This window comes from Nuphar pumila, chromosome 2 (genome assembly GCF_984573655.1).
Source record: "Nuphar pumila chromosome 2, dmNupPumi1.hap1.1, whole genome shotgun sequence".
Taxonomy (NCBI): domain Eukaryota; kingdom Viridiplantae; phylum Streptophyta; class Magnoliopsida; order Nymphaeales; family Nymphaeaceae; genus Nuphar; species Nuphar pumila.
Window position 1 is genome coordinate 124,446,142 of NC_143250.1, and position 14,361 is coordinate 124,460,502.

Consider the following 14,361-nt stretch of genomic DNA (forward strand, 5'->3'; position numbering starts at 1 on the left):
TTTTATTTATGAGTGCTAAACGTGAGTTGACGATTTATAATAATGGGTTCTTACTAATATAGCATTGAGTAAATCGCTATAGGACATCGTTCACATAAACAAAGCTCATAAACGCAAATCGCGATAGGATACATTATTTCCACTTTATGTCTGTTGCTATACAGATCATGATAGAACACCTTCTATAAAATAGTGATAGCAATTTGCAACTTTTACTTAAATATTTATATCAAGTTGTAAATCGATTTATACTTTACTAAGTCTAAATGTTGTATCGATTTGTGTACACGTGGGTAAAACCCTATTCTATGTAAAACCCTAATATGGATCTGTGTAAAACCCTATTCTATGTAAAACCCTACTTGACCTGTTGTCCATATCTAAAGCCCTAATCTATTTAACCTCTCTTCCTCTTTTCTGCAGAAGCACAACTTCTTCTTCTTTTTTCTCCTCCACCTCTGTCTTCTTCTCCTTCTTCTTCTTCTTGTATTTTTCTTTTTTCTTTGTTCTTCTGTGTTCCTTATACCTGCGCTTGATAGATGTGGTTTGATATTGATAACGTAGTTGTTTCACGCTGTGAGGAAAGATCTGTATAATTTTTTATGATGATTATAATTGTTATCTTCTGTGTATACAACAATATATTCATGACACATACAATTGTGGCGTATTTGTCATTAAGTATATCGAAGCTTACGCAGAATATAACGACCATAATCATCTTCAATTGTTGCCGCCATACCAGAGCAAACACAAATATTCTGCACGATAGGCAGAGGGTGATGATGATGTCCATCTATTTGATCTATTCCTACTATCAGTCTCTCCATTGTTCGTAAACCATACTTCATAGTGGGAGAATCCTCAGTTGCACATAAAATCATTTTGAGCTCATTTTCTTGGAGAGGATGTACCCTTAGCTGCACATATAATCATTTTGCAGCAGAAAATGAACTCGATGATGAAAAATATGGTTGTTTTTATGATCTCTTTTGTAAAAATGGGAGTCTCTAAAAGATAGATATGCGCTTGACAGAAATATTCTCCCATAAATAGCTTTCTATGATGTATTATAACTAGTGAAGGTCACTCAATAAACTAAAGGTACTAGTCATGCAGGTTGCATCTTCTCTACATGTTGCAATCCATACCTTTGATATACTTTAATTCTGCCTGAAAGCAAGCTAGATTTCATGCGCACCTGGATTGCACTCGAAGCACATAACTATTTGGACATGGGGATGATGTTGATGATGATATTTGTTTTTTTTTATGATGATGGTCATGTATTGTAACTAAATACTCATATATTTTGTAAATGAGTGTGGTTGTAATGTATCGTTGAAGTTAACTCGATTTATAGTTTACTAAGTCTAAACATCGTGTCGATTTGTTTATTGTTTTTCCTTTCTGGCTTTTATGAATCAATCATTATGTAAATCGCGGTAGAACATGTTGTTCATATATACAAAGCTCATAAAATTAATTCGCGAGAGGACAATCGGTATCAAGCAAATCGCTATAGCAAATATCGTTACAGTGAAATCGATTTACTACTATTTCAGGATTTATAGTTTACTAAGTCTAAACATCGTGTCGATTTGTTTATTATTTTTATTTTCTGCCTTTTATGAATCAGTCATTGTGTAAATCGTGATGACCATATCGTTCACATAGACATAGCTCATAAAAGCAAATCGCTAGAGGAAAAACATTATTATATTATGATACTTAAAGAATTGTGGTTCTAAGTAGATTTGTATTTATTTGCCTTTTATTAGTCAGTGTAAATCGCGATAAGACAAATCGTTATACATATAATGTATCTGAATCGTTACCAAATATTATCCCATCACAGTTTACACAATGACGTATGTATCTTTGAAGTTAACTCAATTTTTTCTTTACTAAGTCTAAACATCGTGTCGATTTGTCTAAATCGCGATGGAACGTATCGTTCACTTAGACAAAGCTCGTAAAGGCAAATCACAATAGGATATTCAAACGGATTTGGTTTGATTATTTGATGGGTTTTGGTGGCATGGTTGTACAGATCATGACGTAGCAAATTGCAATAGTATATAGTCTTTATACGTATAAATCGTTTCATCCTTTTATCAATATATAAATCGCGATATGAAGAATGCTCGTAAAAGCAATTCATAATTTGCACAGTACACAATGCTAAACGCTTCTTCAATTTTTTTTAATGAAGGTCAGACATTACAACGATTTGTTCAGTGGCACTTGTGTGTTACACTTATTAAAAAAAGAATTATATATTTATAGAATGTTACTTTACAAAAAAGAATTATAGAATTATAATAAAGAATTATAGAATTATAATAAATAAATATCGGGATAAAAAAATCATATAATGTTTATTCAATGGCACTTGACGACTCAGATGGACTTTGACATACAAATCGTCTCTTTCTTTTTCTTGGTGGACTCTCTTTCCTCGGTGGCCTCTTGGTTCCCGCGATCTTATTAAAACCACTGGTAATCAGTTCTACCAGTGACCACATTTGTCTCCCCAAATTCCTCACATGCTTTTGCAACTCCTTATTCTCCCTCTCCAGCATCTCAAACCTTGTGGAGGAGTCTACCTTTTTTTGTGAGTTGTGTTCGCTCCTTATGTGTACTGCAACTGAGGGAATCATTGTTGTAGCCAGAGGGACATGATGGACGTGTTTTCTATGTTGGGAGATGACATGATGGGGGACAGGAGGGACGCATGGGTTCTCAACATTTTCACGTTCCTTATTCTCAATTTTTAGATTTTGACGCATGGGTTTCCAATATTTTTTGAAATAGTTGGGGTCATATTGTCATTCTTTATAATCATACACTATGACACAAACACCTCCTTTGTTCTAGCTATCCAATTGTTCCTTGAAGCGATCATGTCAATTCACATTTCTGACCCCACCACTTTTCATCTTCATTCTCACTTCCATAGGCTGCTTTGGGGTAGACTGTCCCAAGTCAACTTATAGGAGAACTCGACTACCATGCTGCAACTCAACTTCATAATTGTTAAACAGCCAAATATCACAGACAGACAGTCTCGCAGCCTGAGCAACAATCTCTTGGTCCTCATCCTCCCCATCTCCATACGGTCTCCACACAAACTGTACATTGGAGATTATGGTTTATGTATAGACATAATTATTCATGCTAATGAATGATAAATATTAAAATGATTTATAATAATGAATGCTAAATTCTAAAAAGATAACGCTTTGTACTAACGAAGAAATAATCCTGCAACAATCATTACTTAAGAAAGCTAACGATTATAATGATTTACATATGATAATGATTTGTACTAAGGAATACAAAAACCTGCAACGATCATTACTTAAGAATGCTAACGATTACAATGATTTACACTAATGAAAGTTAAATGCTAAAGCGATAACGATTTGTACTAAGGAATACAAAATCCTGCAACGATCATTACTTAAGAATGCTAACGATTACAACAATTTACACTAATGAAAGTTAAATGCTAAAGCAATAACTATTTGTATTAAGGAATACAAAATCCTGCAATGATCATTACTTAAGAATGCTAACGATTACAATGATTTACACTAATAAAAGTTAAATGTTAAAGCGATAACGATTTGTACTAATGAATACAAAATCCTACAACAATCATTACTTAAGAATGTTAAACATTAGAATGATTTGTACTAACGAAGTAAAAATCCTGCAGCGATGATTACTTAAGAATACTAAACATTTCAACGATTTAGACTAATGAATGATAAATGCTGAAATGATTGTAAACGATTTTAAACCATTTACCTCATTTAATTGCAGACCATCTAAAATGAACTTAGCATTATCTTACTTTACATTTATTCTAGCCCACCCGTCGATCTTTGGAAAACCACAAATCGCAAGGTCATACTGAAGACGCAAGGCGACAATATGCTCCCACAACTAGGCCTACAAAATCATATATATTAGTAAGATTATAACCTTAAATTATCTTAGTCTACAACTACAAAATATATAATAAATAATTACCTGGACAAATGGCCAAAACCCTGCGATGATTTTTGTACCATTAGTCGCATGGTAAAGTTGATTGTACAAGTGTGTGAGCATAGCAACACCCCATGCATAGTTGTCGACTTTATCTAAGTCTTCCAAGAATTGAAGCCACAGGTAACTTATTCTCGAACCAGACAAATCAGAAAATAAAGTAAGTCCAAAAAAATAAAGAAGGAAGCCGCGTAACTCTTGGTTAGCTCTTTCAGATACACGTGTAGCGGATCGGCCTTTCCATTTATTATAAAAAGAATAAACTTTCATCGATGTGGAATTGCTTCCACCAGAAATACATTGCCTCCAGTCCTCCATCGACATTCCTAGAAAGGCCATACACTTGTTCCTTGCGGTATAGTTTGAATCCCATAATAGGACAACACTTCCATGGCACTTAAGGCCTGTAATCTGTGTCACATCTTCTAGGATCATGGTGATCTCAAAAGAATTAAACTGGAATGTGTTCATCTTATTATTTCGCTTATTTACCAGGTGGGTCATGGTGTTCCAGCACATTTCAAAAGAATGTTGGTCCAGAAGGCTGCCGAAGTGCATATTTCACAATTGATCCTTCTGATATCTCAGTTGTCCATACCACGACAGAACTACAGGCTACTGACACCGTCTTCTGAGCTTTTCACTTGGTTCTCTACTTCTCTTGTGATCTCCTTGTAACATAAAATAATATATTATTCGTATCAAATCAAAATTAGTCTCACTTATACTTCTACATATCGTTGTACACATTAATCGCTATAAATAATAATTATTGCACACTCGCTATACATAGTAATCGTTATCACAGTAATCGCTATACATAATCATACCTATAACAGTAAATCGTTCACTGTAATCGCTATCACAGTAAATCGTTCATAGTAATCGTTATTATAGTAAATCATTCATAGTAATCGCTATCACAGTAATCGCTATACATAATTATACATATAATAGTAAATCGTTCACAGTAATCACTATCATAGTTATCGCTATCACAGTAATCATTATACATAGTAATTGCTATCACATTAATTGCTATACATAGTAATAACTGTCATAGTAAATCGTGACAGACAGGATCGATTTACATACCTTGGTCATATTTTTCTTCTCTTCATCCCCTCCCTTCATCCTCTGACTTTCTTCTTCCTTCCTTCCTTCGCTCCTTCAACTCCCTACTCTGCTTTTCAATTACTTCCTTCCTTTCCATTTCCTTCTCTTTATCCTCTTGCTTTTTCTTTTCCCTTTCCTTCTCTTTATCCTCTTGCTTTTTCTTTTTCCTTTCCTTCTCTTTATTCTCCTACTTCTTCCTTTCCATTTTCTTATCTTCCTTCTCCTGCTTTTTCCTTTCCCTTTCTTTCTCTTCCTCCTCCTACTTTTTCTTTTTTCTTTCCTTCTCTTCCTCCTCCTGTTTCTTCATTTCTCTTTTCTTATCTTTCCCATCCTCTTTCTCCTTCCTTTGCCTTTCCTTCTCTTCCTCGTCCTTTTTCTTCTTCCTTTGTCTTTCCTTCTCTTTCTCGTCCTCCTTCTCCTTCATTTGTCTTTCCTTCTCTTTCTCATCCTAATGCTTCTTCCTTTGCCTTTCCTCTTCCATCTTCATCATTTGCCTTTCCTTCTCTTTCTCCCCCTTCTTCTTCTTCAATTGCCTTTCCTTCTCTTCCTCCTCCTTTTTTTTTTTTGCCTTTCCCTCTCCTCCTCCTCCTTCCTTTGCCTTTCCCTCTCCTCCTCCTCCTTCTTACTTTGCCTTTCCCTCTCCCTCTCCTCCTCCTTCTTCATTTGCCTTTGCTTTTCCTTCTCTTCATCATCCTTCTTCTTCTTCAGTGATCGTTCTTCCTCATGCTTTTTTTGATCTTCAGCCTCAATATCTGATGGATATTGCTCCGCATAATACAATTCCAATGCTTTGTCCCTTTCTTTATCATTCTCAATCTTCATTATAGTTAGGTACCTTTCATAATACTCATATAGATGAGAATGATAGATCATTTCATTAAGTCTCGTGAAATCGAACAGTAGGAGATTTCTTGTCTGACGAGCTTTAGACATTGCTAACCTGCACAACACATAAATTTAACTGCCTCTTCAAGTATATAATATTACAAATTATCTCATTCGTTAAACAATCACCAACATTACAAATCGTCGCAATATTTGGCTTTATAAGTAAACATCATTGTAAGATTTAGCAAACTTAAGTACAAATTGAGGTAACTTCTTAAATACACATCTTTAGTGCTTTAAATGTATAAATTGTTGTTGCTTCAAACTTACAAATCGTTATAGCAATCACAACCTTCATAAGTAAGTACATATTGTTGTAACGTTTGGGCTTAATGCGTAAACATTGATGTACGATTTATCAAACTTAAGTACAAATCATGGTAATTTTATTAAATCGTTACTGCTTCAAACATATAAATCGTTGTAGAAATCACAACCTTCATAAGTACATATCGTTGTAAAGTTTGGGCTTCATACGTAAACATTATTATACAATTTATCAAACTTAAGTACAAATCATGGTAATTTCATTAAATCGTTACTGCTTCAAACGTATAAATTGTTGCTGCTTCATAAGAACAAATCGTGCTAACTGTTTTCGACGCTCAGAAGGTGGATAAGTACAAATCAATTCGTTTTAGTATGCAAAAAGGTATTATTTAGCATGAATAGTAAAACCAGTTGTAAGATTTAGCATTTAGATTTACAAATCGATTTGTTTATATAACGAAACCTTACACGAAACTCACCCAAATGATACGAGTTTTGGTAATCCGATAGTGGAGGAGAAGCACCTAGAACCAGAAGGTAAACGCAGTTGATGGTGGCAATGATGCTTCCACTGCATAGAATGTTTAGATGCTTCGACGACAACAGACGACGACAAAGGGTGCTCCGACGACAACAGACGAAGGCAAAGGTTGCTCTGGCGACAGCAGACGATGGCAAAGGGTGCTCCGACGGCAACAAAAGACGACAAAGGGTGCTCCGATGGAAGCAGACGATGGCAAAGGAGGGTCTGAGGGCAGCAGACGATGGCAAAGGGAGCTCCTGTTATAGCAGATGGTGCAAAAGTTTATTGCTTAGGGCAAAAATGAAACATTTGGACTTTAAATAATTAACATCATTCTAGAACTGACATTTTCACTTTTTTAGATAGAGGATCTCGAACCGTCGTTTCACTTTTCTAGATGGAAGACATTTTTGTCATTTTCTTGAACCATCGTTTCTTGGCAGGAATGGATACTTAAGTCTTTGCAACTGCACTGGACTCCGATGCTAAGTGATGCCGACACACACGGGGATACGAGCCCCACAAGCTTATATATGTGGCACTCATTCGGTCCCCCGAACATGCACTGTAGCAAATAATGCAGCTTCCTGGGGGGCAACATATAACCTGCTTCCAAAGCGACCCGAAACGAATAGCAACGGCTTAGGCCCGACTCAAATTACCCACTTATATGTGCGGGTTTGGGTTCACCTTTATCAGGTCGGATACCCGATCCGTTGACCGCCTATTATGAAACCTCGGCGACGGGCCAGCGATCGCTCACCTCCTGTCTTCTTTCCGTCTCCCCAACGGACGCGTTAGAGAGAGAGAGAGAGAGAGAGAGAGAGAGAGAGAGAGAGAGAGAGAGAGAGAGATATGGAGAACCAGGCTTCGGTGGCCGCCGGAGGTGGAGGAGAATTGGCGAGATCGGAGGAAGATTCGGCGTCGGCATCAGCGTCGAACCCCAACCCGATGCAAGCCTGGTGGGAGGGGATCGCCCGCGCTCGATCGAGGATCCAAGCCCTCTCCGCCATCGTCGGCCCTTCCCCCTCCCTCGACTCCCTCGCCGACTCCGACCGCCCTGCCAAGGCCCTCCTCGACAGCCCGGACATCTCAGCGGTCGTCTCCGCCGCCCTCGCCCGCCCCCTCTCTGGCGCCGGCGACAACCCGCTCTGCCAGTGGCTCTACGAGACCTTCCAGACCGCTGACCCCGACCTCCACCTCGTCGTCCTCCGCTACATCCCGCTCCTCGCCGGTACCTACCTCTCCCGCGTCGTCTCTGCCGCCCGCGATGAGCCGCTCGCTGGTTTCGAGGCCGTTCTCCTCTCGCTCTACGCTGCCGAGACCAAGGCCCGCGCCGGGAAGCCCCTCCTCGTCAACATCCCCGATCTCACTTACCCCAGCCTCTACCACGCCCCCCGTAACCCTCCCCCTTCTGCAAACCCCAAACTCGGTGCTGCAGCTGCAGCTGCTGCTGCTCCAACCCCCGTCGTCGGCATCGTGTCCCCTCCGTTGGAACCGCAGAACGCGGTGAAATCCACGAAGAGGGCTGGCATTGTCGCGGTCGCCCTCGATTGGTACTATCGGAAGATCTCCCTCATGCCTGCTCCGTCAAAGGTCGAATTTTGCGAGTATGTCATCGGATGGGCTGGACAGAGCTGCTCCTGTATACATGAGTTTGATCGCGAGGACAGCAGCAGAGCGTCGATCTCGTTCTCCGAAGAGGGATCCACGGCGGAGCGGGTTGACTCGGAGTGCTCGGAGTCGGTCTTTGAGGATGAATTGGCGAAGATGAATATCAAGGACGAATCTTCCTGCAACGGCTCGATCGGGGAAGCTAGGCTTTCGATCTTGATTGGAGATTCTAAGGTATCGGTCTTGAACGAAAGGGGGGCCAGGATTCCTCTCCCGTGGGAACTGTTGCAGCCGATCCTGAGGATCTTGGGCCACTGCCTTTTGGCTCCATTAAACCCGCAGGAGGTGAGAGATGCAGCCTCCATTGCCATTCGATGTCTCTATGCCCGAGCGATGCATGATCTGTTCCCACAGGCAATCCTTGCTGCCCGGAGTCTGATTCAGCTCGATAGGAGCACCCGTCTGGCTGCCCTGGCTGTCGCTAATTCAAATTCTAATGCCAACACACCAACTAAACCGAAAAAACCAGAGATCCTTTTGGTTTCTAAATGATGGGGATGCTTCTTCACTAGTCGTGAGTGTGGTGAATGAAGCCGTGGCGTTTCTAGGTCCACTGAATCAGAGAGCTAGAGTATGTATACCTGCGAAATTTGCACTTGGCATATTTTGATATTGTGAATGCATTCTGTGGTTTGTGGTTCTAACTTGTCCGGGTTGCTCTGCATTGAGGTCGAGATCTAATGTAAATTTCATTTACGTTGTTTTATTTATTTACCTTTTTTCTTATCGTTTCTGTTTATCTGAGTGTTGGTGTCAGAGGTGGCCAGTAGAAGTTGATGATTTCTCTGATTCTCAAAGCTGTTATAATTTGATCTAAATTCCCATTCAATCACGTTCAGATTGTGTTGTTGCAGTTTCTTTTCGTTTTACTCACCTCAATTGGATGAATGCCCTTTGTGTATGTTGGTCATATACATATAATCTTTCGATGTTTGTTCAGCCTTTCATTCATTGGGAATTTTCCTTTCTTTGCTTCTTCCTCTTTGAATCTTTTCAAGTACCTGTAAGGACTAGTATTGTAGGTTTTCATTCTGCAATGAGATGTGTTGCTTTGTTGAAGACGCATTCTTGAATTTTCTTCTCAAAGCTGTTCTATTTCTTTTTCTATAACATAGTTCCAGAGGCAGACTCTCATGTCTTTTTTACGGCTATCACATAGAGCAATTGTTGGAGCATTTCAAAATTTTCTATGAAATGATAATGGTTTCTGCCTGACATAAATAGTGAAGATCAATCTAATTGATAGAGTTGGACGAGGATAATAATTTTTATGTTATAGAGCAGTTTTTGGATCATTTCGTTTTTTTTTTAAATGAGAATTTGCTTCTACCTGAAGAAATAGTGGAATACCAATCTAATTATTAGAGTTCACAAGGATAATGATTTTTCTGCTGTGAAGTTGACAGACGAAAGAGCTGCTTTGTTTAAGTTAAGGAACTCAATTCACTGGAGGATCATAAGTTCCTTGGTACAGAGTTAAAGAAAAGCACTGTTTGTCGATGGAAAATAATGGTGAAAAAAAACATGAATATTCACTGAAAACTGGCTGACAATCAGATGGTGTCAGACCAACAAACAACCAAGTGCATGTTGATTAATGCCCAATGAATCCATAATTCCATGCCAACTGACATGTCCTTAGTAACTCAGTCCACCTAATTAAGATTGAAGTGGCATAGTCAAGAGGACCTTCACCATAACAAATTATGAAAATTTCCTTTCACTGTGCGACTCAACTTTTTTGGGAATGCAGATGAGGGGGGTCATATGGTTATAGGCTGAAAAAGAGTTATTTGATAAGGTCAAATGTTTTTGCTAGGGAGAGATTTTTGAAGGACCATGGTAATTGTCTTGTGTATTCCATCTTCCAAATTTTCTGTGGTTTTTGAGAATTTTATATTTTGCGAGTAAAGGCTCAATGTGCATTCAAGCGTAGATGTACGGAGGGAATATCTTCACAAAGTTAGATTAAAATCATGAATATTTACTTCTGGTTATCAGAAAAATCTTGATCAGATCTAAAGATCTAAAGGTTAGGCCAAGTTCCCCATACTTGTTGAAGTGTTGATTCTCAAGTAGGATGGAATCATCCATGTATATGGCAACAGGAGTGGGGAGGTCCTTGTTGAAAAGCATAAAGTTCTTGTTTGATTTCTAAAAAACTGCATGTTGTTTTATGTATTTTGATCTGATCAATCATAATAATAAATTCGGTTCTCCCAAACCGCGAACTCATAAATCTTGAAATTTTTTGTGGAGATGATCCATACACGTGAAAGTAATCTCAATTTGAATCTCAGACTCGGATGAGTTATAGATTGAGAGATATGCCCTCTGCAAGTCAACATAGAAATTATGTCCTGACAGGAGACAACTTATTTTTGTGAAAATCATATTTCTCAAAATACTTAGGATTTTGGGCTCAGATTTTAAGGTGTGTTTGTCTAAAAGAACACAGTTAAAATCTTGGAGGTTGGTTCCTCATATTTTGGAAATGAAAAATCAAGAAATTTGCTCTAGAAACTGTGATTTTCTAGAACATGTTTTGTCAAATAACAAAAATAATAGACATTACATAATTTTTATCTCTCTGTTGGAATCAAATTTAATTATGGGTTTGAATCAGACATATCAAGACAGTCATGGTGAAAATACCAGCATCTAATTCGTTTTAAATGATTTTTCATTTGAAAGACAAATTTTAACAAGGTTGTTCTGTGAACAGAAAATAATTTGTGTTATAAAAATTTTATTTTATGATCTGTAATGAGTTAAAGGTCTAGGTTTTTTCTTGTATTCTTGTAACATGTTTAAGAACCTTCAGTAAAAGTCACAAAGCCTAAATCATTCTCTACAATTTATGACAGAATTTACAATGATAGGTAAATTTTGTGTTATCAGTCCCGAATTAGATAATTGTGTTTAAATACATGAGATAACAAAAAATGAACCAGTTGAACATGACAGGGTTCCAGAAGTGAACCAGGTAAACTTGTGTCATGTTGATGCATAGTGTGTGGGCCTATTGAGGTCGTGTGGTTGTGTCATCTTTGGTGAACATCTTTTAAATGCTATGCTTTAAAATTTTATTATGATGTTATGATATGAAGCATGATATTATGATGTACTATAAGGCATAAAAAATATGCATGCACGTGTGAATGCTCAAGAATGAGTTTGTGGTTTAAAGAACCAATATGGTATTATAAGTGCATGAATATGATATGTAGCATATGATTGTGGTGTGCTATAAGGCATAAAAAACATGCATGTACACGTGAATGCTCATAAGTGAGCGAATGGTTAAAAATAATAAATGTGTTGCCTTAAGGCGTGATAATGTGAAAAATATACATACATATAACATAATAAATGTTCAACTAGTTTAATGGTTTTAAAGGCACCCGAGCCTACTAAATGAGTTATCAACATAAATGAGCTAATAAACTATGTAACTTTTATGAATGAGTAGTATGATGCTCATGCCTGAAAGGTGATTTTGACAAGTCACCTCAGAGCGAATGCGGGAGTACTTGGCCATGTAATGGCACATATGATAAAATATGATGACACCCTTAATAAACACTTAATAACCTATTTAGCCTCGGCTTACCTTAGAGAGGGTAGGTGGTACAAAACTTTGATAGACCATATTAAATTTTTTGTGAAAGCAAAGTGTCGCTTTTGGTCCCCACTCCTTGGAGTTAGGAGGCGGACTACCAATGTGTCCTTAGGAGGTATGTTCATGTCAGAATGCTTTCTTAGTGACTACTGCTAGGATTTCTCTCGGTCATGGACCGCCCTCAGTGGATTTGTTTTAATAAGTCACTCAGAGAAGTAAAATACATGGCATAATAAATACCCGAGTAATCTCCTCTGACTTGTGATAGTGACCTACGAGTACCCATAGAAAAGGTAAAAAGAGAAACAAAAGCGTTACACTTTAACAAGTTCATTTTATGTTAAACTTGTATTGAAAACATGCATTAATAATTTAGATGCATAATCATGAATACATTATTGTTATGTAACATGCTGCATAAATTTATCCATTATAGTTATCCAGTTGAGTATCTTATGATTGTTATGTTAAAATATACATGTTCTGAAAGAATGTATGATGTCATGTATGCTTGGTTTTGTATATACATGCAATATTACTTTGTTTCTACTGAGACTCGATGAGTCGGACCTTTATATCATAAAAAATCAGGTAATGAGTAAATGAGTTGTAACAATGGCGGGATTTTGTGGCTGGTGCCAAGAACCAACTATTTTAGATTTGTGATTAGTTTTAAATAGAAAGACTTGTTAATTTGTTTTAAAAATTGTTTACAAATAATTCATTGATGAATGATAAAATCTTTGGTTCATGAACTGTATAGTTTCTCTTATATCTCGGATTCAGATTCCTAAGTTGGAACCTATTAACGAATTGAACCTGAACCTCAGTTGTAAAACCTGTTATTTTTTAGGATTATTAATAAATAAAGAATTCAACTTTATTATTGAATTAGAAATGTATTTTTACTTTTTATTTACAAGTATTGTTATTGTACATGCTCAATTACTCATTTCAAGCCAGTAAGGGTAAAATAGTTATTTCAAGTATTATTTTAAATAAAATATTGTTAAATTATTTAAATTATTTAAATTATTATAAAATTTTATTGTTTTAGTGTATCACAACTCATATAGGTATTTTCGAGGTATTTTGAACTTAACTTGATACATTTTAATGGTTTTCAAAAAATTTTCTTAAAAAAGGTGTTTTGGTCATAAAATAATGTATGGGAAATATTTTAATCAATAAATTATAATTTTTGAAAGTACCAAAACTATAAACCATTTGGTATCAATATAGCTATTTGGCGTTAAGGAGTAAGAATTTATTTTGGAATATATATATATATATATATATATATATATATATATATATATATATATGGATTTTGAAATGGACCAAAATTCTATACATGTTGGACCCAAATGGATCGATCCAAACATAAAATTTTAAGGATTTTACGCAATAAAACAAATATTATATTATGTTTTTTATCATGGCTTTGTTTTAAAATAAATATTGTTTAAAATAATTTTTTATTAATTAATTAGGTTTAGATTTGTATTAATTTTTTTTGTGTAGATGTCGTTTAGATTGGGACTAAACCAGACCAAACCGAATCCGATTTGGGACCCAGTTTGGATTTTTCGTGCAAGGGAGAAAACCCCTTTAACCTATCTCTTTTCCTTCCCTATTTTCACATAGCCGACCCCCATCCTCTCCTTGTGTTTCTCTCTCTCTCTCACCTCTACAACTCTCATTGTCTCCACTGCCTTCTCCCTAGGACCTGCTAGTGGGATTGGCAGGGATGTCGCCCAAGGCTGGTGTCGTTAGAGTGGTAGGCCGGCGACGATCCCCCTTCAGCGATTAATAGGGAGATCACGACCTCCATTTTCTCTCTGTCGCTGCAGCCCAACCCCTCATAATCGCCTCCCTTATTGCAAGTGCATGGCCGCCTTGAGCAAATTTTTTTACGATTTTCAGGATAGAAAATTTTGGGTGTTACAACTTGGTATCAGAGTCAGGTTTTGATCCTGAGACTTGTGGGTTGTGAGGTTGTACATTTTTTAAACCAAGTGATCTAGTGTGGATCTTGTAAATATTTATATGATTAAATTAAATGTTGTGATGATCTTTTGAGTCAGTTGAGGTAGCTAGTTATGGACCTATAGACTTGACTTTTCTGTTATAGCATGATTATATACTGAAATCAGATGTGAGAATTAGACTCTTATCGATTTTAGATTATGATATGAGGTTTTGATTG

General features: G+C 37.1%; 1 protein-coding gene across 1 annotated transcript; it reads left to right on the top strand.

Annotated features, from left to right (window-relative positions):
- Nucleotides 1–7,623: 7,623 nt before the first annotated feature.
- LOC149846999 (uncharacterized) lies at nt 7,624–9,225 on the top strand. Its single transcript, XM_089998248.1, has one exon. It carries the CDS (start codon nt 7,712–7,714, stop codon nt 9,020–9,022), a length of 1,311 nt encoding a protein of 436 aa, XP_089854374.1. The 5' UTR covers nt 7,624–7,711; the 3' UTR covers nt 9,023–9,225.
- Nucleotides 9,226–14,361: the final 5,136 nt, after the last annotated feature.

Coding starts and splice junctions, on each gene's coding strand:
- LOC149846999 (XM_089998248.1), top strand. CDS start 7,712: ATGGAGAACCAGGCTTCGGTGGCCGCCGGAGGTGGAGGAGAATTGGCG.